This window comes from Leptosomus discolor, unplaced genomic scaffold (genome assembly GCF_034619465.1).
Source record: "Leptosomus discolor isolate bLepDis1 unplaced genomic scaffold, bLepDis1.hap2 HAP2_SCAFFOLD_66, whole genome shotgun sequence".
In the NCBI taxonomy this organism is placed as follows: Eukaryota; Metazoa; Chordata; class Aves; order Leptosomiformes; family Leptosomidae; genus Leptosomus; species Leptosomus discolor.
Genome location: NW_028237818.1, coordinates 724,561 through 746,838, shown reverse-complemented (window position 1 = coordinate 746,838; position 22,278 = coordinate 724,561). Strand labels below are relative to the sequence as shown.

Genomic DNA, 22,278 nt, shown 5'->3' with positions numbered 1-22,278 from the left:
CCCCGCCCGGACTCCAGCTCTCGGCGCCGTTACCTGCTGCCCCGCACCGGGGCTGGCGCCGCCAGGGCGGCCGGGACGCCGCGGGCCCCCCCCGGGCCCGGCGGGCTGAGGTAGTGCGGGCCGAGCGCCCCCCCCACAGCCCCCCCCATCTCCACGAGCCGAGGTGGTGCGGCCCGCGTTCCCCCCCCCTCCACGAGCCGAGGTGGTGCGGCCCGCGTTCCCCCCCCCTCCACGGGCTGAGGTGGTGCGGCCCGGAGCGCTCACGTGACCGGGTGTTGCTGCGTCGCCTGGCAACGGGAACACGGGAACATGGCGCAGACGGCGGCGGGTGAGTGCGGGGCTGGGCCGCGGCCGGGCCTTGAACCGCCCGGCCCTCGGCCGCCCGGCCTCCCCGGCCCCGCGGGTGCCCGTGCCCAGCCCCGCGGCGGCCTGCAGCTGGCGGGCCCCGGGGAGCCGGGCTGGTTCTCACTCTTCCCTCTGCTCTGGTTGCAGGCACAGGCCATCCCCAGCCCAGCAATATGGAGGAGGCCGCCGGTGGCGCAGCAGAGGGCTCTGGGGTGGAATCCGGCTCCGCTGCGCGGGATATCGTCCGAGTTCCGTCGCCTCTTGCTATGGAGGTGATTTCCTTCAGAACGTTCGCGGGGCAGCATGGTGTTCCTACGCTCTCCTTGCAGAGTGATGGCTTCGTGGAAGCAGTTTCGATAGGGAGAAGTAAAACAAGGGAGCAGTTGTTGAAGTCTTGCCCTGCCTATTAAAAAAACCAAGTTAAATGTAGTTGTAGTTCTGTGTGTCAGCAGCGTCCTGAAGCATGTGCTTCTCACTCAGCTCCCAGATGGCTGTAGGCATGTTAAACGGGAGGTTGCCCCCATCTCACAGACACGTGTACGGGGGCTGTGTTCGAGGTTGGTGGTGAAAATTTTTTTTTGTCTGTTGGTACTGCACGATATTTGAATTTGGCAAATGATGGTACGGGATAAAACGGTGTCTCTTTAAAAAGAAGATAATAGTTTGGCTACGTGTAGCACCAGCTGGAGGACTAATATCCCTAAGGGCATTTTTTAAAAAAATAGACGTGAGCCAGAGACACATCTGAAATTAAAAGTGGTGTGTAGAATTTTTGTCAGGATCTTTACCGTCTTCATGCTGCCTGGGTGACTGTTTTTGTGAACAAGATTAAACTTCAAAATTAAACTCCCATGACAAAAAGCAGTTGTTACAGCACCGTAGCATGAGCATTAAACAAAATGCACAGCCTGCTGTAACGCTGCTATTCTGCTTTTTGCCTGTGTGTGTGCTAGGCAGTAGAGGCAGAGAATGGGAGCGACAGTGAAGAAGAAGGGTCCGTTCCTCTGCAGGACCAAAAAGAGACATTTCCAGCAGCAGAAAGAGGAGCTACAGAGCTGTTTGTTAGTTCTGCAGAGGTGAGACACTAACAACACACACAATCTTATTCACAGAAGGCATGGCCGGTATTTGTAACTTCAAATTCTCCTGGGGCGGTTTTGTTGCTGCCAACACAAACCCGACCAGAACTGAACAGAGAGAAGCTAACTGGTCAGGCACAAAGTCTACAAAAGCTGTGACAGAGCTGGAGAGGTTCCTCTGTCGTGCTGCATGTGGGTAAAGGTGGTTTTTGAATCGGCAGAGGCACAGCTTTGCCAGTGTATCTGTGGGCTGAGTTTAGAACAAGGCCCTCTTGCCGATTCTGTGTCTGCATCGTTCTTGTCTCGTGATGACAGAAACAAGCAGATTGTCAGGGCAGACTGAAAAGCTGTTTCAGGTGGTGGATTTTACGTTTCAGAAAAAATCCCCTGAGACTTTCTTGGACAAAGTCGAATTAGACAGTTGTCCTCCTGCGTTGGGTGACATGGAGCAGCCAGTAACCGAGAGAGAAAACCCTCCCCTTCCTTCAGGAGCTCCTCAGCAGGTGTCTGCGTGGTCAGCGGAGCGGAACAGCTGCACAGAGTCAGGTATCCTTCAGTCCCTTGCTAACAGTACAACACTCCATACCACCCGTCAAGCACAGTTTCTAGTTTTCTCCCTTTCTCGTCATTGTTAGTCCAACTGGAGGCACAACGCTTTGAAATCTAAGCATTTTCTTTGTCTTTTTCTTCTCTTTTTTTTTTTTTTTTTTTTTTTTTTTTCTTGGGGGGTGGGGTCCAGGTGACATTGGAGAACCCATTTCTCTCTGCTCAGAGACTGCCTTTGAGCAGTTGGATCAGCTCACCAGTGAGCATGGTGACCAAAGGCGGGAACAGGCATGCCAGCAGCGTGGAGCTGAGGGGCACAAAATGAGTGGAAGAAGTGAAGAAACCGTAGAAGAAACAGAGCTGGTTGTCTTGGATCTAGAACATGTGAGAAGTCCTCCAATCTTGTCGTTCTTCTTCGCAGACCTGCTGTTTTTATTTGTATGAAATACACAAGGTAGATTGTCAGCAGCGGCTCAGCCATAGGCTGAAACCACGTGTTTAAAACAGGCTTTTGCAGAAGTACTGACTCCTGAGCGTGTCTGCTCCCTCAGGGTTAACCCCAAACGGGAGGCTCAGGAGGGAGCCGTGTAGTGGGTAAATCTGATACTCCTCAGTGCTCCTGAAAGAGAAGTACTGTCAGCAAGAGCGAGGGGATGGGCTCTCAGGCAGCTCTTCTGATGTGTTTCTGACTTTCAGATATCCTCAGTAGTGGCTTTCTGCTGTCAACAAATAGCCACTATGTAACTCCTCTCACTCGTTACAGTGAGCGTAGCTAAAGGAAGAATGCAAGGGTCTGTGGCAGAAAATACGCTGTGTTATTTAACAGCGGGGGTAGCAGTAAGGTTTCTTCATAATTTCTTTACACGAGTACGTTGACTTGTATCAATGTCATACTTCTTGACAGCCTCTGATGAGAAGATTCCAGGCTGCCCTGAAGAGTCACCTCACTAAGCAGATGGAAAAAGTGAGCCTAGAGCTTCAGGAACTGGTACGTGGCATTCTTACTTTGCCTTCCCGCAGCAGCCTACCCCTGCCCGAGCTGAAGCCAGGTAACTGGTTTCCTCTTGTGTTTGCAGAGGGCAGCAGCGAAGAAGGGGCAAGCAGAGAGGGAAGAGCTTGGGCTGGTTCTTTACGGAGCGCAGCAGCAGCTGGCCCGCCTGCAGCTGGGACTGGAGAAGAGCCACGACCGCCGTTCTCAGGTGGCCACAGCACGTCAGCAGCTGGAGGAGGAGCTGGAGGGCCTCAGGCTTACTTACAAGCAAATGTGTCAGAACACACACGATGAACGCCAGAAAGGTGACCGAGGCAGCCCTTGCCAGGTTTCCTGGCTCTAGTACTGTGTGGAGAAAGGGATTTATTTGAATCCAAGTCAAGCATTGGATTGAAAAATACAGTAACATTGATCAGGAATCAGGCACTCGCTGAAACCTTTCACAGGTATTCCTGGTTGTTTCTAAGACCGTGTGGCTACCTTGTACTTCTGAGAAGGTCTTTAGGACTAAAACTGTTCCGGGCAGATGGGCTGCTCTGTGACTTAGAAGGAGGAAGATCCTGTCGCTCTGTTACGTTTGCCTGTGTCTCTGTAAGGGTGTGACGAGATCGCAAAGGTCGTGGGTCGTGAGGGGCACGCGGGAGCCTGAGAGTGCCATCCATGTGGGAACCCGTCCCAGCCAAAGAAATGGACTTGACTCATGCTGGTTGTGCTGCAGGCCTGTGGGTAGGGGACAGGAAAACAACTGTGATGGCGAGGGTAGCTCAGCGTAGGATAAACTGCCTAGAAAGGTTTGGCAGGTTGCTGAAAAAAATAGAGAAGCGTTCAACAGACTGAGAAAGAGACAGTTCTGTTTTGGGGCAGAGGAGTGGAGTCACAGCCTCCTGAGGCCGCCCCTTCTTTGATCTCCTGGGCTTCTGAGTGCTGGGAAGCAATGAATTGCTTACCAAGATATTAGCTGTGCTTGTGGAGCTGTACTCCAAAGCCGATGCAAATTCACATTTCAGGGGGGCTGATTTGGCTGGTCAGTGTGCGAATTTGGCTTTGGGTGCTTCTGTGTTTCTTTCCCTTTTACCTCTGTTTAAAGTGTGTCTTACAAACATACTTTTCTGTAAATATTTTTCCCCCTGCCTCCCCAGTCTCTGCAATGCAGACCCAGGTTGAAAACTTGGCCTTGCACCTCTTCTACGTGCAGAACACGGCCCATATGCACCATAATATTTTACTAATGAAACGGTCGACAAAGAGGGCTGAGCTGGAGAAGGCCCAAGCTGACGTGGAAAAGAAAAAACAGGTATCAAGTAAAACTCTCTTCTTTCAAATAAATAAATGAATTCAGGTGACAGCTAGCGGCGAGTCTCGGAGGACGTGCTGCCTTGGCAGAAGGAAGGCTGTAGTGAATATACAGACACCATGGAAGGTGCGTGGGGATATTTTCCCCAAATAATTGAAAATGAGAAGAATCCCCACCACCAAGATAGTGGCATGTACTGAACAGAATTTTTTTATGAGCCTTATAATAGGAAGTAGTAATCAGTAGTGATCACTCTTCACGCAGGCAACGGGGGTGTGGGGGCAGAAAGATATTTAGCAAAGAAGTATCATATGTTGAAGTCTGGAGAATTGCTCTGAGTCCCAAGGAAGAGCGAACTTGGAAGGTGAACTGAGCGGTCGGTGTGCTGGAGCTCCCTCTGCTGCCTCCTGCTTGCAGCAGGACACCAACTAATTACTGTTGATGCAGAATTGCGGGCAAACGGTTGAGATGGAATGGGTTTAGATGGTTTTTAACAAAGGATTTTAAACCATAAATTATCAAGATTCCCAGCTGCTGGAGAGGTGGCGCAATGTAACCCATGCTGGCAGGGATGAATGCTGCTTCAGATCTGAAGGACCAGTTTCCTACTGTGGGTGGAACAATAAAAACCAGCAAAGAAGGTTTTGTTCTCTTGAAAATTGTCACTGCTGCATTCAGGAGTCGTTTGGATAGGAATGGAAGAGTTTCAGTAGGAATCAAAGCTAACTGAATTCATTTTCAGCCCAAGTTATTGCTGTAGAATTTAGTTGGTTAAGCCTGAGATTATGTTACTCATCCTGAGCTGTTTGGCTCTGCCTCTCTAGGATCTTCTGGTAGACCGCTTGACCCGGAAAGCCTACGAGCTGCAGGAACAGATTGCTCTGTTCGAAGCTCAGTTTGTGGCTCAGGCAGAGGACACAAAAGTAACTCGGCAAGCAGCAAATGAGGTAGGAGAATGCTTTTTTTTTGCTTCTGGTTAATATTTCCCTCTGGAAGGACCGACCCCGTTGGCTCATGCTCACGTGGTAGCTACAGTGTAGGACAGAGTTGTATGATCAGTTCCTGTTTGGAGGAATGAAGACTTTTTTGTTTTGGTTTGTTTTGTCTTTCCCTTTGTCCTCAAGAATTGCCTATAAATCACTTCCTCCCCCACCCTCTCTGCATTTTTTTCCTTGCAGACCTATGCTCTGTGGTCGGGGGTGACCATAAACCAGAGGCACGTTAGCTGAAGCTGTTCCTGCCCAGCGTATTATGAACACACACCAAAAAAAAGGCATTGTAACGTGAATTTGGTTTCCCAGCCTAGTATAGATTTATCCTGTCTACAAATCCTCTCTCCCCCAGGCTTGTATGGAGGTTCAGGCTATTAACATGGAGAAAAAGCGACTGATGAACCACTGGAATAGCAGCTTGGCGGGAATGAAGCAGAGAGATGAGGCCTATATCGCCACCCAAGCGCTGCTGAGGTACGGTATCTGAGAACAGTCCCAGGAGAGACCTCACACGGGTTGGACGGGAGGGCTGCTGAAAGGGGCAGTGCGTCTCCAGTTTATTGCTGCGCGTGCAGGATATGTCAAGCAGAACAAGTTTGCTGCTCTGAAGCACGTAGTAAGGTTAAAGGATAGGAAGCACAGTTCTTCGTCACTATTCTGTATCCAAAACACAACTCTCCCCCCAAATGTGTGGGGTTTTTAAAGCTGTTTAGAGTTTTTCTGTTCATATTTTAGTCCTTTAGAAGAGTTCCTTCACCTTTGCAACATCTCTCAATCCAAAGAGCTAGACTTCAAGAGGGATTTTACCTGTCGCTCTCAGTTAGGGTTTTGTGATGCCTTCAGAAATCATCAGGAAAACCGTCCTGTTGTTGCCAAAGGAAGCGCTTATTTGCTCTGGAGTCAGCCTGGCTGATGCCCTGCAATGTGCTTTGATGGTGGCATCCTGGTAAGAGTGGGGGGTGGGGACAGGACTGAAAGCGGGAATTAATTTTCCTACGTACGTTTGCTTTTCAGTCTTCTGTCTCCATCCATCTTCTGATGACTCTGCACTGTCACAGCAGGGTGGCCTTTGTAAAGATCTTCCTCCTTGGTCTGTTGTCGCTGCAGTAGCGTGTTTGAAAAGAGGAATTTGTAGATGACTGTTCAGCGCGTGAGTCTACCCCTGTGGTGATTTTCCATCCTCTTTGCCTCTCCAGCAAGTACAGACATGACCTCAAGTCCCTAGAAACGGACATCCATGGCTGTAGGAAGTCAATCAGGAAGGAGGAGGAGAAGAATGAGTTGCTTGTCGCCATCCTGAGCCGTTCACAGAACGATGCCAAGATGACAAAGAAGCTGATTGCCCAGTGCCTTTCCAGGCAGGAGGCCTTGAAGGTGGAATCTGGCACCTACGCTCGCGTTCTCCACGAGACAGAGCAGGCCCTCAACAGGACCAGGATGGTGAGGAGAGTTACTTGGAAGAAGAACCTTTCAAATCAGACACAGATGTTTAATCCCCTTCCCCAAACAGTTGTAGTGACCCTGTCTCCTGTCTTTCCTGCGTTTAGGATCAAGCTGCTTGTCTGAATCAGTTGCTGTCCATCAGTAAGGACATAGAGAAAGGAACTGATGCCAAAGTGCAGATGGAGAACGAAATCATGGCAAAGCTTCAGGACCAGATGGTGTCCAGCAAAGCCACAAAGCACTTCTCGCAGCTGGCTGCAAAGCTCCGTAGGAGAAAAACAGACCTGGTGTGTTATCTCTTCCGTTTGGGAGGGCGGGGGAAGGAAACCGCCCTGAGCGGTGTTTCTCAAGTGTGTTTCGTCCACGCCTTCGTTCTGCTTTTCAGATCTGCAGTTGAAGGTCTGCTGAGTTTGTGACTTCAGTTTGGTTCTTCCAGTGCTCTTATTGTGGGATTCTGGTGTACGCGAGAGGGTTTGGCCAAAAAGGCCTTGACACATAATGTACTGTTCTTTCTTTACTTAAAAAACGGGACAGAACGATGAATTCTGGGAGTTTTTACCATAAAGTAGTACCAGTTCTTATGTATTGGAGGAAGACAGTGGATATGTAGTACTGCTGTACTCCACATTGAACTAACCTGTATCTCTGTCCGGCATCATGGAATGCGATACAGGCCTGCTCTCGTTCCTGAGTGAGGATTACAGCCCAAGGAGCAATCGAACCAGACCCACAGTTCTTTGTGGCACGATCAGTTGCTCTCTTTGGGAGTGTGTAACTGGAACAGATAGAAAAACTAGAAGATCCAGCGTAGTGTTTGTGGTGTTGAGTTGTGTGGGCTGGCACTAACAAGGCACCCACACCTCTGTATTTCTGCGGGTTACTTCAGCCTGGCCCTGGGATTTTTAAATCGGGGGCATTATCTTGAGCAAGAGGAAGAGTTCCAGGGCTGGCTTCCGTTGTGAGAGAGGGGCCCCCCGCCCCCTTCCCACAGGCACACCAACAAGCGGACACTCGCGTTGTCTCCCATCAGCACCTGCGGTGCACGGCTGGATGTAGCCAGAGAGTCGTGGCCGCTGGCGGCGCGGGGGCAGCAGAAGTCACCCGGCTGCATTCGCGCTGCGCTCAACAGGCACCCGCCTTTCTGGCTGCTGCGGTGGTGGTTCGGTGAGGGACGTGTTTGTCGGGTGCGGTGGAGAATGTCCTGCTCCAGTGAGCCGGGCAGCTGGAGACACCCAGGCAGGGCAGGTAACTGCAGAGGTGATGAGCGCGGCCTCTTAAAGGCTTTGGGATGTTTGGGCTCCTTCATGCTCTTCAGCAGCCTTATGGCAGAGGTAAATGTTGGTATCTCCGTCAGGAGATGGAGAAACAAAGGTACAGAGCGGGTAAGTGGCTGGCTCGCAGCTTGTGGCACAGACCTGGGAGGAGAATCTAAATCCCCTGACTCCTGTGCCTCGGGAAGCGGGCGTTCCAAATCAGTGGGCTGCTGCTGGTGACAGTAATTTGTTTTCTGTCTGTTGGCGTTCCTAGGAGCTGCATTTTTCCAAGGTTGAGAATGATGTGGCCCAGGTTATTCTGAATGCAACTCATACCAGCTGCAGGCTGACAGTTCTCCAAAACACACTTTGTCAGCTGGACAAGGAAGTGAAAAATACCCGTGACCTGATCAGCTGCAGGGAAAGCGAGATTGCAAGGTGCAGTCTCCTGACCGAGAACAGGCAAGCGGTGCTCAGCCAGTACAACAAGAGGTTGGAGAAGATTCTTGCGCGGCAGGGGGTATGTACATTCCCATTTCAGTCCCAGGCTTGATTTTATTCTTTGTGGTGACCACAGGTGCCCCTGATAAATGTAACTGTGTAAGTGCTGAGTAGTTAAAACTTTCAGGCATCAGTATAGAGGTTTAAAAGCTGCACTAGTTAATGTAAATGTTTACGTCTGTCAAACAGCTCTTAGTGCACGGGAGGGAGGAGCTGGCATGAGGGAATTGTGAAATGAGGGTGTGCCCAGCACAGATTTCTGCAGGGAGTTGTCTGCGCCCGATGAAAACGTTGAATGACATCAATACTCTGGGAGTAACTAGGGTCTCATCAGAAAACCTGCAAATACTGACAAGGGGCGAATGGAGCAGGCGGAGTGATGTAGATCACTTGGTGCTTGGCCCCATTCAGCTGATAGATACCCAGGTCTGCCCCTGGCACCGTGAGCTGCAAGACCTTTATAGAGCCCAATGCAAGAATGAGTGCTGTGGCAGACTCTTGGACACCCAGATGTGCCTGTTGTAGGAGCTTAGGAGGCCCCTCTCGCCCCAGAGCCTGAGAGCTGTTCGGGCTTCCCTTGCATTTGTTCCCGTGAGGTCAGGAATGATTGGTCCCATCCAGCTCCTGGGAAATAGAGGCACAAAGGAAGTAACAGTATAGCTGAAGTATTCGGTAGGCATCTCAGCAGCTGGACTGGCCTTCTGCAAAAAGTGCTTCAGCAGCTTCTGCCTGATTAATCCCCAACCTTGCCCTCATCCAGGGTCAAGAACTGGGGCCACTGGAAATGGAGATCAACAAGCTGTCCAAGCAGATAGAAGAATATCACTCTGAGGTGATGACGCTACAAAAGCACTGGCTCAATCAGCAGCAAGAGCTGGTCAAGTTAACACACCAACGGGAGGAACAAGTAGCCTCCCTGGACACGTTAAAGAAACGGATCACAGTAATGCAGCAGAAGAAAGTGCGCAGGGAAAGTAGGTCATTCCCCAACTCTTTTTAAAACGTTCAGCTGTGAATGGAGGAAAAAGGGAGCGAGGGCTTACGGACGGGTGAGCCAGACCTTCACCAGAGAATGCGCCGTGCTCCTACGTCCGTGTGAGCAGTAACGCAGGCGGCCCCAGCACTGCTCTGGGGCTACGAGCCAGGCACCTCTGCTGCTCTGCCTGGCGTTATTCCCTGTCCCGACTGATCCCGCTGCCTTAACGGGCACAACCGAACCGAAGTGGCCGTGTCACGTGCTACACTTCTTAAATAACGTTTGCAAGTAGTTGGTGGGTAAATGTCCCCACCACGATGGCGCTTCCCTTGGCTCAAACCAGCTCTTTTCCACAGCAGTCTCCTTCAAAACCGTATTTGGGTTTTGGGCTTGTGGAAAAACGGTTTGGCTGGGTACGTGGGACGCAGGTGGCTCTGCAGGCAGCGTTGTCTGGTCTGATGGCAGTCTGTCACGCCTTGCCTGTGTTCCACCTGCTGCTTGTGGGAATTTTAAGACTTTTTTTTTTTTTTTTTTTCTGTTCACCTGTAGATGAAATTCAGCAGGAAACAAAAGAGCAGAAAGACATCGAACGTCACATGAGGAACATGTCCAATGACTTGATAAAGCTGAATGTGTTGATCAACAAGAACAGCAGCAGCTTCGAGGAGCTGCAACATGGCAACACGATCACCGAGAACGAGTTTGTGCGCTCTCTCAAGGTACAGACATCTCATTTCCAGGTCTCAGCCTCCCGTGCAGATCGGAGGCAGACAGTGACCGTGTAAATCTTTCTTAGTCTGACCACGTTGTGTTGTCTGACAATGTTATGCTTCCCAAACCTAGGCAGCAGAAAAAGAGTCGGTTGAGATGCAGGAGAAGCACAGTCAGCTGACTGAGGAGAAGGAAAGACTCCTAAACAGCCTGGTGGAAGCAGAGTAGGTACCAGAGAGGTTCTTGCTTTGTGCCACCCTCTTTGAATGTAGGTGTCCATGTCACCTTTCCTCTCTGCTCGTCGAACTGAACCAGCAACAGCAAATGTGCTTCTGTCCTTCTCGGAGAAGATGAAAGGAGTTTCATGGATTTTGGGGCGCAGAAGCTGAAAGGTGCTTTAGCTGTCTCTGCAAGCAGCGAGAGCCGTGAGGATGTCGGCTTTAACAGTTCCAGCAGGCTCGTGCTGGACGTTGCTGAGATCTGTATGGGGTGACTCTGCCTGCGCTCTCCTCCGCCAGTCACTCGGAGCGAGCGTGCTGCGCTGGGCAGCTCACTGGGGTCCACCAGCCCCCGGCAGCCTGGGCACGCTTGTTGTTAGTCACCGTGCCACCACCGTGCCACGTTGTGGATGGCGGAGCTCCCTGTCTGGTTCCACGCTGCTCCTGGCTGCCCTTTTACGTGTCCCACGTGCAAACCCTCAGGTTCTGCTGAACCTTCAGCTCCATGTTCAGGACTGAGCTCGGGAGCGTGCTGCCACGCGTGCACAGGGAGCGAGCGTCCTCTCGGGCGCTGACAAAGGTGCCGCTTTCCCTTTCTGTCACTGAAGGCATCAAATCCTGCTGTGGGAGAAGAAGATCCAGCTGACGAGAGAGATGCGTGCGGCGGTGGAGTCTGAGTCAGGGCACGGCGAGCTCCACGCCATGAGAACAGAGATTCACAGGATGCAGGTGAGCCCCGGGGGAGGAGCACTGGAGAGGGGAAGCTGCACACGATGGATTCAGCTTCGGCGTTGCTGAAGGCAGGAGATGAGAAATGGGCTGGGGAAGCAGCATTGCCAGGCCACAGCAATGTTGGAAATCGTACACCCTCCAGCTGGGCCGAATGAAATACATCCAGCGTGCGTGCTCTTCGTGCCTTCCTTGCGCCTGCCGTGTAACGGGCTGCAGCAGAGTCTAGAGACACCTGAGCAATCTATTTAAAACATAATATGTTTGCCACCTTATGCCGTGACCCCAATTTATAAGCAAAGGAATGTTGATGACTAAATATTGCATCATCTTAATCACTGGTTAGGGAAGCCTTCTGTCTTCTGGCAAAGCAACTCTTCCCTTTTGTTCCCAGGTTACTTTACTCTTCTGCTTTTCCTATTGCTAAGGAGTTCCAGTGAAACCTTTTGAAGATTACTTTAGACGAGTTGATAATCCAGCCCTTTGCTTTCCAGATCCACACAGGGCAAGCCGGGTTTGGGTTTAGAGCAAATTTGGCTTGCCAACGCTCACGTGTCACGTATGTCTGGTTTATGTAGAGGGGATGTGCCGCACAGAATCGGTTCGGTGCCGTTTGTGAACATTTGTTACTTTCAGCCTATTTCATATCTTGACACACGGCAGGTCCGCTATGGCCAGCTGATGAAGCAGCAGGAGAAGATGATTCGTGATATGGAGGCATCTGTTTCTCGCAGAGAGGTGATAGCGCTTCGTGGAGAGGGTCAGAACAAAAGAGACAAGAAGCTTGTCCCCAAGAGCGTCTTCCACTGCAAGAAACAGGAGCTGAGAAAGAAGATCAGCAAAGCCCAGAAGGTGAGCGAGCAGAGCAGGGCTGCAGGAGTTCACCGGGGCTGTAAGGAGCACCAGGGTGGGCTGAGCGCAGACACGCGGGGTGTCGGGACACGGACGGGACAGGCTTTGGAGGCTCCTTAAAAAACCCCACAGGAGAGTTCTGGGGAGATGGCTGGGAGTGCAGCTGGACGAAGAACCACACTCTGCCCTTTCCTTCTCTTCCGTTTGCCAGAACGTTCAGGACTGCAACGCAACCCTCCTGGAGCTGGAGAGCGCCCAGGCGTCCCTCGGTGCCGCCTTCTTGGAAAAGCAGCGAGAACTGCGCAGGCTGGAGGCTGAGTGCGACGGCCTCGATGCAGACGCAGAAGCTCGTTGGAACAGGAAGCGACGGGTGAGCGGCTCCGCTCCCTGGAGCTCGCGAGCCCAACGGGACCGGCTGCTTTCTCCTGGTGCCGGCTCCCCATCTCCCTGTCTCGCCACCATCCTGAACTGAGTGTGCTTGGCATTTTAGCGGCACTTTAAGTTAACTGAGCACACCTTGAGGGCTCATGGGGGTCCTGAATTGGGGCTGCAGTTGTACTCTTAGCGAGGCAGCATTCACCTGGAGACATCAGCCTGAAGGACATGGTTTGTGTCTTGAAAATACCCGGTCACAGCTCTCCTCTGTGAGCGCTTTCTGGCTGCTCATATGTTACAGATTTGAGAGCCAGCTGAAGGTCTTGAATGGCCTCCTGCAAAGGTTGTAAGTTGGTCAAACTATATCCTGGCGAGGGTTGCCCTGTGCATGCAGGTATTTCTCTGGTTTATGGAATTCTGTGATGAACATTTAATTTTATTTTTTTTTTTTTCTATTAGCTGACGTGTGGATGTGGTGCTTAGGGACACGGTTTAATGGTGGACTTGGCAGCGTTAGGTTCATGGTTGGACTCAATGATCTTAAAGGTCTCTTCCAACCTAACCACTTCTCTGGCTGTACCCGTTAGCAGCTGTTCTGCCGGTACAAGGGGGACTTGATAGCCCTGTCCCTCTTCAGAAGCCCTTCCCTTTCAGAATGTGATGGTTCCAGTACCGGTGACAAAAGTCACCTGCCTTTCTTAGTGCTTTTCTCTCTGCGGCCTGCTGTCAAAGCAATTTCTGTTGTTGCTTTCCTCAGAACCTTTTGGAGATCGTGTCCTACCAGACTCGCCGGAAGCACCTGCAGGCGCTGAAGGAAGGGACGTACACTCCCCTGTGCCGCACGGAGCAAGCCTGGAGAAATGAGCACCAGAAACTGCGCCACCGGCTCCAGACCATCGATGCCATCGTCCAGCAGATCCAGCAGGACCATCCCCAGCACTACCGGACTCTCCAGTGGCTCAGACAGTGCTTGGGCTCCAGGCTGGGCTCGCAGGAAGCCTGACTGCCACCAACCCCATCCATGTAACCCTCAGCTCTTGTTCTGCTGGAGCCTGCAGGCTTTGTAAATAAACAAATATCTAAAAACTAAGTCTGTGTAGCAGGTAGTGGTCACCAAAGCTGTAGCAGTGCAACTGATTTTTGTTTCCTTGGCTGCACAAGGGTGGCTTCATCCCTCCCCCTGGCCTGGGGCGCTGGGGGCAGCCGCCCCCTTCCCCTCCGGGCCCCCCCTCTCTCACCGCCTTTCCCTGCAGCTCCGGGAGGCGGAAGGCCCCGGCCCCGGCGGGGGAAGGCGCCCGCCCGCTCCCGGGGCCGGTCCCGCCCCGCAGACGCCTCCGTGCCGTGGGGCCGGTCCCGCCGCGCCTGCTGGGAGGCCGGGCCGGGCCGGCGGGGCCATGGCGGGGCCGGGGCTCCCGGCCGCGCTGCTGCTGCTGGCGCTGCTGGGCTCCGCCGCGGCGGGCAGCCCCGGGGCCGCCGGCTGCCAGGTGCCCCCGGGCGAACGCTTCGACTGCGGCCCCGAGCGGCTGCTGTCACGGGCGGACTGCGAGGAGCGGGGCTGCTGCTACGCACCCGCCGGCTCCGGCTCCAGCCCCGGCTCCGGCTCCAGCCCCGGCTCGCCCTGGTGCTTCTTCCCCAGCGGCTACCGGAGCTACCGGGCGGAGAACCTGACGGCCACCGCCACCGGCTCCGCCACCCGGCTCCGCCGCGTCGCCGCCAGCTTCCTGCCGGGGGCCGTGGGCAGCTGGCGGCTGGACGTGGCGCTGGAGACCCCCACCCGCCTCCGCTTCACGGTGCGAGCCGGCCCCGGGACCGGTGCCCCGGTGCTCCGGACCCCCCGCTGACACCCCCCCCCTCCCTTCTGTCCCCGCAGCTGCGGGACCCGGCCCGGCAGCGGTACGAGGTGCCCCTGGCCACGCCGCGGGCGAGCGGCCGAGCCGCCTCCCCGCTCTACGGGCTGCAGATCAACCAGGATCCCTTCGGCCTCGTCGTCTGCCGGCAGCGCGACGGGCAGGTCCTGTAAGTGCCCGTCCTGCCCCGAGCCTTCCCGAAGGGATTCGGTCTGGAAGCGGGTCCTGGCCCCAACCCCAGCGGTGCGTGGGACGGAGCAGGGATGCGGCAGGGGATGGCGGTGACAGCAGCAGGGTGGCGGTCAGCGGCTGCGGGGGCTTTGCTTTGAGCCCCTCTGCGGTTCGGTGCCTGGGAAGGGAAGCAGGAGTCCCAGAGATCAGTCGAAACCCGGCTGCTGGGCACCGCTGGGGCTGTTTGCCGGAGTCTCCCTTTCTCTCCAACAGGCCGAACACCACCGTCGCGCCCCTCTTCTTCGCAGACCAGTTCCTGCAGATCTCCACCTCTTTGCCCTCCTATTTCATTTCTGGGCTGGGGGAGCACCAGACGCCGCTGGTCCTCGACACGGCGTGGACCAGGGTCACCCTCTGGAATCGGGATATGGCGCCTGTGGTACGGAGCGGGGCTGAGGGAGAGGGAGGTGGCTCATCTGCGCCTGTGGGGGTGGCCCTGCAACCTCTGACATCTTGTTTGGGGCTGGGGAAAGGCATCGGTGGCTGTGGAGCTCTGGGACCTGGCCTCAGCCCTGGGCAAGCCCGGGGGACCGTTGTCCCCAAGTCAGGCTTTGTCCCCCCTGGGGCTCTTGTTTGGCTCAGAAGCCGCTTTCCCTGACACGGTCCAGGGCTCTTGTTTGGGGCAGAGCTCTGCTGACTCAGGCAGTGTCTGGGGCTGCAAGCCCTGGCTTTGCACCCCGAGCCGTGACGGTGCTTCTGGCCAGTGGCAGGCAGGTGGGTGGGTGGGTGCTGTGCTGGGGCCTCCAACGGAGCCTCACCCGCACTGCGCTGTGCTCTACTCCAGCCCCAGGTCAACCTCTATGGCTCCCACCCTTTCTACCTGGTGATGGAGGACAGCGGTTCGGCTCACGGCGTCTTTCTGCTGAACAGCAACGCGATGGGTGAGTCCCACGGAGGTGCTGGGCATGGGCTTGGCCCACGTCCCCATCCTCAGCTTGTTCCTCCGGCGCTCGTGCTTCACCAGATGTGCTCCTGCAGCCCAGCCCGGCCCTGACCTGGCGCACGACGGGTGGGATCCTGGACTTCTATGTCTTCCTGGGCCCTGACCCCAAGAGCGTGGTGCGGCAGTACCTGGACGTCATCGGTAGGGCCGAGCTGCGGGCGGGGGGCACGGGTGCTCCTGGGATGGCTCTGCTGGGATGCTGCGTGGCCCGTCTGAGGTGAGGGCTGGGGCTGCCCCTGAGGTGAGTGAGGCCCTTGGGTGGGTGACGGGGTGTCTTCTGCCTGGTGGCTGCCCGGGGGTGGTGGGTGGGAGCTCCAAGCCGGAGCTGGGCCGGCTGGGGCATCCCCGGGGTGACCTGAGGGCTGGGCAGGGGAAGGAGAAGGAGACAGACCCCCCAGCACAGGCACTGGGCACCCCGACTCCCAGAGCCCCCCTGATCCCCCCCCAGCCCCGCTCCCCCCCTGCAGCTGCCCTGTCCCCAGCCCCTCCCCTGAGGCCTGTCCCGCAGCCCCAGGCTGCCCCGCGGCCTGTCCTGGCAGCGGCGAGCGGGGCCTCGGGCAGGCCCAGGGCTCTGTTAACCCAGGGGCCTTCAGCAGCAGTGCGGGGAAGGAGCGGGGTCTGCAGGAGCGGCTGCAGCAGGAGGGGCTCCGGCCTGGGGCCGGCTGTGACAGTCAGGGTTCTTTCCCTCTGCCAGAGGCCGTGCCAGGGGCTCGGTGGTCTGTTCCTGCCCTGGGGATGTCGTCAGCTGCATCCAGCTCAGGCTGAAGCTGAAGAGATGGGCAAAAGGAAAAGCGGCTGGAGAAGGACACGAAGGGGATCCGGCTGCGAGCTGCCCCCAGCTGCAGACAAGAGACAGCCGGCCTCTCCATGTGAGGAAGGGTCCCTGTGAGTAGTCCTGAGCAGAGCTGGTCACCAACATGCACTGCGGGGTCTGTGTGTGTAACCAAACACGGTACAGCCATGTAGTGTGTGTGTGTGCGCACGTGAGGCTGTGTATGTAGGAAGCCTCATATTGTAAGAGCTGAGAGAGGCAGAGACAGAAGAGTCTGAAGAGTAAAATCCTCCCAGCAGCACCAAGAGCGGGAGCTGCAGTGAGTCCTGGGCCCTTGCGTTATACTCAGATCTGAATTTTGATTTCATTGGTAATTAATTGTTTTGAATGAACAACTAACATCTTATAGTTAATTATTTCCTGATTCAATTAATTTACATTATGGTAAGGAGTAGACAAAACCTCACTTATGCTAAGAGACAGCAGATGCAGGCCTTAGGAAGATGGCCAAAGCTGAAGCTGCTGTGGATTGGGAAACTGTACAGAACACAGAACGAGGAGGGAGGGAGGCAGGTACAAGGGGTGAAATTGTACGTTCTCAGCTAGTTCTCTTATGTGATGAAACCATTGAAACAAAGGAATATTGCTGTGAAGACTCTCCCATCCTCCCCATCCTAATTTGTATATCAGAGATTTTGATCAGTAAAATAACGAATGACTAGATTAGGAAAGGACTGTTAAGAAAGTTATAGAATAGGGCGGACCAATCATTGTAACTGTCAAAATTAATAGCGGGCATAAGATGCATGCTTATGTTAAAATCTGTTAAAGATCCTGACTTTGCAGAAAAAGGGTATAAGATGTTGAATTTTTGATGTAACTTTGAAGCCTGTCGGGTGGAGCTGTCCCTGTGCTTCCCAGCGCTGCAATAAAGACGTGCCGGCTTATCTGCAAGTGTGTAGATAAATTTGTCGTGATTGCGACCCTCCGTCCACACTTGGGGCCGTGTCACCCCTCTTGTGCTCCGGGTGCCTCCCTGTGCCTGTGCCCTCCCACCTTCCATCACTGGCGTCACTCTTTTGCTTCCCTGTACCTTTCTTCTTCTGTCTGTTCTTGTCCCCTGCTCCCTGTTTGTCCCTCTCTGGTTTCCAAGCCCCTCTCTTGTTCTGCTATTCTACCTGCCCCTTTGGTTTTTCTTGCTCTCCCTCTGTCCTGCTCCCTGCCCCTCTTTTTTCCTTCCTCTGTCTCTGTCCTGCAGCGCATGGCTGGTTTTTTGTTCACTGCCTCTTTGTCCCGATCTGCATCCCTCCTTGTTGTTCACAGTCTCTCTGGCTTCTTGCCTGCGCTGCTTTTTCTCTCTCTGCCTGCATGTCCCACTCCCTGCCCCTGTCCTCCTCTCTCTCCTTCATCGAATTGTAGAATGTATTGGGTTGGAAGCGACCTCTAAAGGCCATCTAGTCCAAGCCTCCTACAACAAGCCGGGACATCTCTAACGAGGTCAGGTTGTTCAGAGCCCCATCAGGCCTGACCTTGAATGGCTCCAGGGATGGGGCTTCCAATACCTCTCTGGCAACCTCTTCCAGTGACCCAGCACCCTCATATTAAAGAACTTTTTCCTAATGTCCAACCGAAATCTACACTTTTCTAGCTCAAAACCACTACCTCTCGTCCTATTGCTACAAACCCTTGCGAATTGTTCTTCCCTGCCTTCTTAGAGGCCCCCTTCAGGTATTGCAAGGTTGCTACCAGGTCCTCCTGGAGCCTTCTCTTCTCCAGGCTGAACAACCCCAACTCTCTCAGCCTGTCTTCATAGGGGTGTCAGACCTTGGTGGCACCAAACTGATCTCAAAGACAACAGGAGTTTGAAGATAAGAGAATGGTAAATGTCTGATTTCCTAGGTCAAGTTAGGAGGGACATCATTTACTTCACTGCAGTTCCTTTGTTGTTGTTTTGTATCTTAAGACCCAGCTTCTTTCCCCAAAGGGGTGCTAGCTTTGTGGAGGTACCACCTAGCACACTTTTCTGTGCAGGACTGGAATTAAACAAATATCCTGACTGTGTTTTTCAGCTCTTTGCAGACTGAGTAAAAGAACCCTGATTGGGGGGACAATAGGACTTACAGTGCTAATACCCCCCCCCCCCCCCCCCCCGCTTTTTGGAAAGCACATAGAAGAAAGTGTGACAAAGGAGCTCATAGAGAGGAGGGGGGAAGAAAACCCACCAGATGACTAAGAGCTATGTCTGTAGTTGGATAAAGCTGCTCCGAGAGAGAGAGACATCCATCTTCCCTGCATGGGAGAGTCAGGGCAACGACTAGAAATGAGGAGCTGTAATCAGGTGTCCTTTTTCAACCCCAGTGTCGAAGCTGTCCTTTGAGCATTTCCTAATCCCACTGCAGCTGAAGTGGGTCAGGTACCTCAAAAGCATCTCTTGACTGACCCAGCTGATCTCTGCACTTGTCCACATGTGAAGGGGGAAAATACCCGCTCTGAGTAATGGCCTCATTAATGCCTTTAGCCTTAGGGTCTGGGTATGGACTCTGACAAGCAGGAGGAGTTGAATAGACCTTCTGATGGGTCTCCCCCTGTTGCTGCTAGTGTTTCTGTAGGGATCCTTCATCTGTTAAGTACAGTTCTTGCCTCCTGTCCCACTCCTCCCTCTCTGCTGGTTTCAGCTGGTAGTGAAAAGTCGGGGGTTTTCTCCATTTTTTCACTTTGTAAAGCAAGGGGTTTATGGTGTAAAAAAAAAAAGCTAATGCTGCCTTTAATTGAATAGTCACCTCCCCTGTTGGTCTGTTGTGCTTCTGACTGCAAATGAGCCTCAACACGCAGGACAAGTGGAGGGTGGGAGGTGAAAATGATGCCTTGCTGTAGCTGGAGTTCCAGGGCAGTAACCTGGGCGGCCTCCAAACCAGGTGCCTGGTGTCGTGCTCTGCCTAACGGGGCAGTGAGCTGGCTGAGCCAGATCTGAACACCCTCTACAACCAGAGCTTGGCTTGGGCTGCTTTGTATGCTGACTGGTTTAGATAAAACAGACGTGTGTACAGCTGAGCCTCTGGACTATAAAAACTGAACACCGTGTTAAGAGCAGGAGGCTCTCCCAGCAGCATTCCCTGCAGATTGGTTCATGTTCTCCCACTCTTCCATAAACAAACCCAAGGTAATACTGAATTTACTGCATGAGCTGTGTTTAACAGACTGCTTTGTTATTTCTCCTTCCACTAGAAGGCCCTTCCAGAATCAGCAACAGCACAGCAAATACATTGAACGAAAAGAAGCCGGTGTTAAACTGTCTTGTTTAGTGTCATCAGGAAGCTGATGGGAATATCCTTAAGTCAAAACTGGTATGGAACTGGAAATGGGTCCAAAACCTCTGCTGTGTGGCCCTTAGTAGGGTTGAAACCTTTTCATTTCCTGGTGATTAGTTCTAGCTGTCCAGAGCAATGCAAATCAGTTGTGTTAAGTTGGTAGCAACTTGGATCTTTTCTTCTATCCCCAAATGTTTTTCAAAAGAGGTAGTTGTGGCTTCTAAATTGGGTCAAGTTATCTAAAAATCATCAGCAGGATTTTTTTTCTCATTTCTGTTAGTGCTGGGTAAAAGAGTAGAAGTTGATTTGGAAACCTGTAAGCTGAAGGGTGTTTCCCAATAAGTTTCTTTTTTTGCTTTTGTGGAGTCTTCAGCATTTTATTTTCTCCTACAGTACTTGTAGGCTGCAGAAGCAGCCCCGGAGGCACTATGGAATTACATGTGCAATTAGCTTGGCTCCTGCTAAGGATATAGATTGCCGTCATACTCAGAAGCTGGTTGAAGCGATGAAGCCACGTGGGGTATTTGAAGACGAGGAAGAACTGAATCGCAGGTCTAACAAGGCTGTAAAACTTGTTCACCTCTTCATTTTTTTAGGACAAACGGATGAGTTTTCTTTACAGGCTGGTTGTTCCTGGAAAACTGAGTAACTTGGTCAAAGAATGGATGTCAGACCTTGGTGAGAGCAAGGGAAGGATTTTTTATACGTTCTTCTGGAAAGAGCTGAAGCCTTTTGATTTCTTTTCAAGGCCGTACTACTGGGCTTTATGCTAAAGCTCAACTTTTGACTTTCTTCTCAAGTATTGAGTGGAGCCGCTGTAACTGTCATTGAAATAAGGTCTAAAAGATACCTCAGATGAAGATCTTGAAGTCTTTGGGGCCCCGAATCAGTCTGTGAAGTGGCTCCATCAGTTGACTTGTAGCAGTTCACAAAGCTGGAACAAGGTGTTGTGGGGGAGGTAGATGGTAAATGGGCACTGATTTGCCCCAAACAGCCTGCAGCACCCAGTCTGCTTCGACATTGTGACAGGAGACTTGCCTTTTGTATAGCTTCTTCGTGTGTGCCTGCTGCAGGGAAGACCAACAATAGGTCTTATTTTGGGTAAAGTAATGAAAGGAATGCTACATTGGGGTGGGGGTGGGGGTTGGGGGGTGTGCTTTTGGGTTTTTTGAGTTGCAAGCACTCACTGCAGAAAACCAGCATCAGTCTGTTAGACTAACCACTGGGTACGGGCCTGAGAAGACACTTTATGGAGGCTGTTCTGGTAATGGTGGTGATGGGAGCCTCGGTGGAGTTGACAGCACTTGTGTTTCCTTTCAGCAGAGTGCTTTACCTGAGGAGAGTTGAGAGCAGAAGGAAATGACTTGTGTTCTTCTGGTTGTTTGATCCAGCCTTGTTCTTCCTTCATTAAACCGCCTGTAATTGCCGTGCTATGGAATCAATTAGTGCTGTGTGTGAGCTGGTGGCTCCGTGAAGGCGCTGTAGAGCATTCAGCCTAAAGCAATGCAGGGGCAGCAGGCCCACCCCAGCTCAGATGCCCCTTTCCGCTGAGGAGGTACATCCATGTGACGATTACTGGGTGAACAGTCTCAGTTCCGTTGAAGCTGCTCTAGACTGAGCTGCGGATGGGAGCAGTCTGACCTTCAGCCATCCGGTTGCCCAGCAGGGTTGAGATTAATGAAGGAGAAAGAAAAGGACAAGGCTGCTGGGGAAGGACAGGAGGAGCAGAGCAGGAAGGAGGATGGGAGGACAGCATGAGTGACAGTGGCAGGGAGAGGGGATGGAGGAAAGAAGAGAATGAGATGAAGAGGAGGCAAGCAAACAGGAGGGCGCAAGCGTGGGGTCAAACCCTTTCTTTCTCTCTGGAGAAAAGCTGCTACTTAGCTGAGTCATGGTTTTCTGCCAAACAACTGCTCTTTTAACGTAGTAATGATGGTGATGCTGCAGACCGTGGAAGACAGAAAACTCTTTCCTTGTTCTCTTTGGTCTATAAGAGTTGCTGAGGTAGTGTGGGTGGCCCTTGTGGCTAACTGCTGTGCGGCAGGAGTGTATTGTGAGGGGTGTTTGTGAGAAGATCCAACAGGAATGCCCAGTATAAACCCCTTGAATCCACTCAGTCATTGCTTCAAGAGAGTCATGCCTTTTCGTCTCCTTTTGCCAGCTTACATAACCCAGAAGTGATGTGAGTTGCAGGGCACAGAGAGAAGTGTCCGAGTTTTTAGACTGGGGAGGGGTGAGGGTGTTGCAAGGAGATGTTGAGTTCTGTATTTAATTTATGGTTTATCAGCATTTGGATGACGGATGTTCTATCCCCAGTCTGGTAGGCAGAGGTCTGTGAAGCAGATGAGGCAAATCTTAGGGAATGAGCTGGTGGAAGACTTGCCCGCTGGCAGGAGAGGCCTAGAATGGACAAGTGCTGCTTTTGATGGAACGTTTCCTGGAATGCCTTATTTCGTTTCTAGATTTGGCTGTTGCTTTGAACTGAATTTGATGATCCTTTAAATCTAACTTTCACTGCATTTGCTTGGAAATGCTGAGGTAGGAGAAGCCAGTTTTGTTATCTCCAGTCAAAAGTTATATGTGCTGAATGGAGATGATGTCTTGTAACTGGCAACATCTATCCTGAAAATTAAACAACATCGTCGTAGAGATAAAAGAAGGAGAAAAGCCTTTGCCTTTGTATTTGATCTATTGCTGCCATCTTTCCTGCATGCTGACTGAAAATAATTCATCTCTTCACATTGTGTAGGGGTGTGCAGTACAGACCAAAGGTGACAGTTAATTATTTAATGAGGGTAAATGCAACAATGCAGAGAAAGGATTAGAAACATCCAAAGTACTCTAGACTGTAATTCTGAAGAGAAGAGCAGAG

The 22,278-nt window shown here is 52.6% G+C and overlaps 2 protein-coding genes across 2 annotated transcripts in view; both read left to right on the top strand.

Moving 5' to 3' along the window:
- The first annotated feature begins 498 nt into the window (after positions 1–498).
- On the top strand, positions 499–13,395 carry LOC147412720 (coiled-coil domain-containing protein 40-like). Its single transcript, XM_086481090.1, has 18 exons — positions 499–617; positions 1,802–1,970; positions 2,164–2,354; positions 2,875–2,958; positions 3,047–3,266; positions 4,101–4,255; positions 5,080–5,202; positions 5,600–5,721; positions 6,444–6,687; positions 6,795–6,977; positions 8,218–8,463; positions 9,205–9,418; positions 9,970–10,139; positions 10,264–10,355; positions 10,958–11,078; positions 11,742–11,930; positions 12,142–12,300; positions 13,063–13,395. The coding sequence occupies exons 1-18, from the start codon at positions 519–521 to the stop codon at positions 13,306–13,308; spliced, it is 3,027 nt and encodes a 1,008-aa protein (XP_086337216.1). The 5' UTR covers positions 499–518; the 3' UTR covers positions 13,309–13,395.
- Positions 13,396–14,427: 1,032 nt separating this feature from the next.
- Positions 14,428–22,278, top strand: part of LOC147412718 (serine/threonine-protein kinase PAK 3-like) — a 55,371-nt gene continuing 47,520 nt past the window's right edge. The window contains exons 1-5 of the mRNA XM_086481089.1: positions 14,428–14,453; positions 14,597–14,762; positions 15,168–15,264; positions 15,348–15,543; positions 19,800–19,971. Of these exons, the coding sequence (XP_086337215.1) occupies positions 14,428–14,453; positions 14,597–14,762; positions 15,168–15,264; positions 15,348–15,543; positions 19,800–19,971 (657 nt within the window). The remainder of the gene's footprint in view (positions 14,454–14,596; positions 14,763–15,167; positions 15,265–15,347; positions 15,544–19,799; positions 19,972–22,278) is intronic.